General features: G+C 32.8%; 1 protein-coding gene across 2 annotated transcripts in view; it reads right to left on the reverse strand.

Annotated features, from left to right (window-relative positions):
- The window catches only part of LOC109050194 (ankyrin repeat and fibronectin type-III domain-containing protein 1-like), a 77,700-nt gene extending 74,421 nt beyond the window's left edge, over window positions 1-3,279 (reverse strand). Inside the window, exon 1 of one of the 2 annotated variants that reach the window (XM_042752283.1) lies at window positions 2,976-3,279. Coding sequence is in view for 1 of the 2 variants with exons in the window: in XM_042752282.1 (XP_042608216.1) it covers window positions 849-856 (8 nt within the window). In the remaining variant the exon portion in view is untranslated. Of the gene's footprint in view, window positions 1-848; window positions 1,379-2,975 lie in introns of those variants that run through there. The other variant, XM_042752282.1, reaches the window with a different exon arrangement.
- Between the last annotated feature and the right edge of the window lie 2,741 nt (window positions 3,280-6,020).

The raw sequence follows: 6,020 nt of genomic DNA on the forward strand, positions 1-6,020 counted from the left end.
CTGAATTGAGAGATATATACTTGCATTTCATAGAGAAAAAGTCAGAATTGTGGGATTAAAAAGTCACAATTAAATTTTTTATTGTGAATAAACAGAACTGCAAGATATAATCTAAGAATTTCAAAATGTAAACTCAGAACTGCAAGCAATAATTTCAGAATTGTGAGATAACAAAAAATTTTTTTGCAAAACCTTATTGGATTTATGTAAACAACAAATTCGGAGTAAAAATAAAAACTGCCAGATTAAAAACCTGTTAGATATTAAAGTGAAATTCAGAGAAAAAAATCTGAACATTGAGATAAAAAAAAGCTTTTCATTGCAAAAAAAAAAACTGAATTGCAAGTTGTAAACTCTGAATTCAGAGAAAAGAGAATTTAAGATATAATCTCAGAATTTCAATATGTAAACTCGCAACTTTGAGAAAAAGTCAGAATTGCGAGAAAGTTAAAAAGGTTAATTTTATTGCAAAATGTAAAAATCAGAATTGCAAGAGAATTCCGAGGTTACGTCTTGCAATTCTGAAAAAAAGTCTGAACTGTGAGATAGAAACTCAGAATTGTGAGAAAAAAAAAAGTTCTGAGATATACAGTCGCTATTATAATTTTCTTTGCAAAGAAACAATTGTGAGATGTAAACTACAAATTCAGAGTAAAAATAAAAAAAATAAGAACTCAGAATTGTGAGATATAAACTTGAAATTCAGAGAAAAAAGTCAGAAATGTAAGACACAATCTCAGAATTAAGATGTTAACTTGCGATTGCAAGAAAGTCAGAAAAGTGACAAAGTCTCAAATCTCTCAAATTTGAAAAAGTCTAAACTGTGAGACATAAAAAGTCGCAATTACCTCTTCATTTTTTCTCCTGTGGCAGAAACAGGCTTCCATAGGAAACAGCTTTGTACAATCAAGCATGCGTTTCTGGTAGGAAATCTCACATCCTGGATGTTGCATCATTGTGTGTGTGTTTAACGTAAGCCCTACAGAAGCCGCCAGCCGTCGTATTCCAGCGTCTCTACAAGTTCAAACAGAGTCGCAGCTCAACATGCACAGATGCTCCTGGCATGACTGCAACTTCATCATCATATGCTTTGCAAATCTCTCAATCAAACCATCACCCGCGTTAACCTTCCGCTGATATTTACTGGATAATGTCATTCCTGTGAGTCACCCACCTGACAACTCATCTCAACCTCCCTCAGCGCTCACCTTCCCCGCGCCTCTGACTCACTTCTCTGAATGTCAGCGGGAAATAAAAGAGTCCACTTCACCATCCATGTAATGATTCACAAGCTGAACAGGGGAAATGACACACTTCATAGCAGCTCATTTCCTGTGGAACTGGACAAATGCATCTCAATCCAAACGTCTCCCACTCACACACACACACACACACACACACACTTTGGGATCCATCTGTTAAACCCACAAGCAACAATAGAGGCCCTTTCCTTTAGCCAATATGGGTATATATAATAGTGTGTGTGTGTGTGTGTGTGTGTGTGTGTGTGTGTGTGTGTAAGCATCCTTTTCCTGACCCTGCTGTATACAGGACACACCTTACCATCAGACTTCCTCACACTCGCAACCAGCAATTCCACTCACCCAAACACACACACTCAATGTTTACTTTTTATAAATAGGAACATCATAGACTTTTATGATTTCTGACTTCTATGAACTGTTGTTTTTACATGCGGTTCAATGATGCGACGCCCATTTTTTTGTCTACATCTAGTAAGTCAACGACATCTTTTTTTTTGTTCTTTGTTACAATACAATAAATACATAACAATAAAGACATGGACAATCCAGAGCACCACCAAGAATAAAATGCATTGAATATGATGAACATGTTTTCAGTTTCTGAACTAAATATCATTTCGATGTGATTCATAGGGTTTGAAATTAAAACGTCTAGGTTATATACACTGTATCAGGATTGTAAAATAAAAATCGTCTCATTGAAAGCTGGAAGACTTGAAAGCAAATGTTGGCATTACTTGAACATAATTTTAAAATAAATCTCTTAAAAATTCAATAAGCACTAAGAAGCAATTTTGTTTGAAATTAATAATCACATTTGGTAAAAATAGGTTTTATAGGTTTAATATTGTCAACATAAAGGAAGCCGTTTTTATGTCATGTGACAAGAAAATCATGAAATATGATCTCGACAACACAGAGAGCTCATTAAACAGAAAGAAAGAAAGAAAGAAAGAAAGAAAGAAAGAAAGAAAGAAAGAAAGAAAGAAAGAAAGAAAGAATGATTTGGAGTTTTATTAATTTGGACTTTTTTTTAAAGGCACATTTTGTTAAAGTAAAAATCATTACTATTTGTGATTGATATGCATGATATAAAATACTTAAGAAATGTGTTTTAAAAATTGTAACCTAATAATAACAATAATAATAATTATTATTAATATTAATATTAATTCAGTCACATGTTCCAACATGCAATGAAAATACTTGAGAATCACTCATCATGATATCCTTGTTTGTTATTGACCTTTATAGATTTTGACTACACACTGTAACTGCATGCATATGCATATATATATATATATGCATATGCATATTATATATATATATATATATATATATATATATATATATATATATATATATATATATAAAATACACACATACACATCACGTGCACTCACATAACACAAAAACATTCTGACATAAACACACAAAACTAACAAACAAACAAACAAAAAAATAAAATTATTTAAAAATGTGTTTTCCTGAATGAACTTAATTTGTATTAGTGTCTGTCTGAAAACGTGAACTCAAAGCGACATCTGATCGTCATGACAACCGCTGAACATGAGCGCGCAAAACAAAAACCTGCTCAAAACACAAACCAAATAAACATACTAAACCAACTCAAGTTCAGCAACACAGAACCAACAGTCGAGAACAAACAACACAGTCAGGCAGATGAATGTCTGATAGACACACGCGTACCTTCAACACAAAGAAGTCGCTGAGTTTCCAAAGTTCTGAACTCCTCCAGAGTCTCAGGTCTGATTTTCCTCTCATCGCTTTTCAGTCTCTTCTGATTTCATCGATGAAAACACAAAGCACCGGTCTCGCTGAGATCTAATTGTCCGCTCACTTGCTGTCCGTATCTCTAAACAGTGAACTGCCTGCTGAGGCTACATTTTGGGCATCAAATGTTACTAATAATAACCGTTTCCTTTGTGACACAACCTGCTCTTCCTGTAGGGGGCGCGCGGCCGCTCATCCACCATACAAATATCAAAATTACGTTAGCTTTTTGAGACATTAGTACGCTTAAAAGTGCATTCGTTTAAATATTATTATTTAAAAAAAATCACATAATCATATCTAAATGAAGACCCGCTGCTAAAATCTCTATAAAATCATTTTAAAATCAAGCGCATTCTAAAATGCGCTGCGAAAAGTAACAGGTATCACGTGACGACGTCATCGGCTTGCGTCTTCATATTTACTTTTGTTATGAAACATTATTTTATTTGACAAAAACAAAGAAGATAACCGTCTTAAATTTATTTGTACTTGTCTATTAATATAAAAATGTTTATTATATTCCGCAATGACATGCAATGTTTAATATATTCTGTAGGTACTAGTGTTTATATGTTATTATATCAATAAAAATTGATATTCTTAATCATACTACATTTAAAAGACTTTAACTGAATATAAAGTACACTTAGAAAATTATTATTTAATAGAGCGATCGTACCTGACCAATAAGGATCAAGCCTGGTCCATTAAGTTTTATTTCTGTGCGTTTTAAAACTCAAGCCGTGTGTGTCTCACGGGATATGTCCCGCGTCTCTCTCGCTCCTCCCGAGATGAAAATGAGATTTTTGTCATGTCTCGGCTTATTTTAATTAGATGTGACACGTTCAAACGAGTTTCACTTCACAACAAAAGAACACGTTCATCCAAATTAAGGGAGGGTTTTAATTATTATCATTTAGTGACAGGTCCTTGAAATATGGCTAATTATTCAATTAAAGGCACTTATAGAATTCTTTAAAAAAAAGTAGACTTTATCAAGTTATGTGTCATCACAACCTAACAAACAAACAAACAAACAAACATCAAACATTTAAAAAAAAATTCTGTCAGAACCAAACCTGAAGTTTTGTCTATGAAATATTCTTTACAAGTATTATTTAAAATGGCATGGCACACATTAATGGTAAATTCAAAATGTGATTTTTAAAGTTCCTAGGTTCGAAATAGACTTACTATTTAATAAATACTATTATTTATATGTTTCTTACAGAGGGAAAATGGGAGAGAAACACAAGATAGGAAAAAAAACAAAAATATTGGAGGGAGAAACCCAAACTTGGAGGGAGAAATCCAGGCACATGAAGTATTTCCTGAAACATGTGTTATACAAGCACAAATGCAGCGGGTGACACGGAATTACTGCGATTAAATCTGTTCACATGCTGCTATAAAAACAGACTAAATCAGTTAAAAATCAGTTACATAAAAATGCTCTAATTTGAATCTGAAAAGCCTGATTTAACTGCTAATTAGTCTAGTTCTTAAGACACAGTCTTAACACACTATGTTTATGCAACTGGCCGCTGGATTAGTACAAAGTCCTGCAACCAGACCTTTGTAGGATCACTGCACCAAATGCATCTAAATCATGTTATTATTCTATGACTCTATTACTTATTATTCCCTGGCTGATGATTTAAAATGAAAGATATTTCATTCTAATATAATCAAACTCAATTAAATTTCTATAAAAATATTATTGCACTACTGTTATTTTGCATAGAATACATTGTTTGACAATACTATTGCACACTCATCCAACTGTATTTATTACCACTGTTCTTACGTTGCTGCTGTTCATAATGTATATATAATCCTACATTGCTCTGTTCATAATGTACATATAATCCTACATTACATTCCTATTTATATTCTGGATATACTCTGCTCAATACTGTATATAGCAACTCCACTGTACATTCTGTAAATCATAGCTTCACTCACTCTGCACTTATATGTATATAAAACACTATATTCTTGCACTTCTGGTTAGATGCTAACTGCATTTCATTAGCTCTGTACTTGTACTCTGCATAATGACAATAAAATTGAATCTAATCTAATCTAATCTAAACTAAAATAAGGACTTTTAACATTTTCTGCCTCTCTCTAAACTATATATTTAATCCATAATATTTTCTTTTTTCAACTTGCAAATAAGCCTTAATATATGTTTATGATTAAAATCATATATGCTTGCTCTAATAAGAACGGCATGCAACTATTAATTCCACTGTTAACCACGAGATGGAACACTTGGAACGTTTTTATCCATATTCCATCAGTCAGACACATTTTATTCTCGTTCTTCCGCTAGATGACGCTATTCACCCCTTGTTATAGTGAAAATACAATGTGCTGTGCATGTAAATTATTAATCACCAATAATAACAATACACTGTGTCGCCGTTGAGTTTCACAGTAAATGTTTCCTCAAATTGTTACATTTTTTAAAGGGTCACATTTATGATTAGAATAAAGCATTGAGAACATTGATATCTCCACATTAAAATATTTAGATATATTAAGTTATCATCCTTATGTACGTTATCATAGTTAACAGTTTCGGTTTTAGTTCAGTCTGTTGAGAAAACCGACTTGATTTAACCACATCCGGGAGTTTCTGTCTCATAGAAAGAGATAGAGAGGCTGTAGAAAATAAGCGTAGGACTTAGAGGTTGTCTCTAATTATTCAAGTACGATATCCTGATATTCTGTTTTAACTCTTCACCGTTTATTTTCAATTCAGCGACCTTTAAAATACCTTACTGTCGTTATTCGCGCTGTTGCGGTGGACGGCGCGTCACCTGATACCTGTTTCTTTTCTCAAGTTGATGGTAGTGATGGTGGAATAATGGTTGTTTGTTTTGTTTGGTTGAGGTTTTTTTTTTTTATTTATATTTTTTTTTTTTATATGTTGTCTGTTGAATTTGATTT

The sequence above is a fragment of the Cyprinus carpio genome, chromosome B24 (genome assembly GCF_018340385.1).
Source record: "Cyprinus carpio isolate SPL01 chromosome B24, ASM1834038v1, whole genome shotgun sequence".
Taxonomy (NCBI): Eukaryota; Metazoa; Chordata; class Actinopteri; order Cypriniformes; family Cyprinidae; genus Cyprinus; species Cyprinus carpio.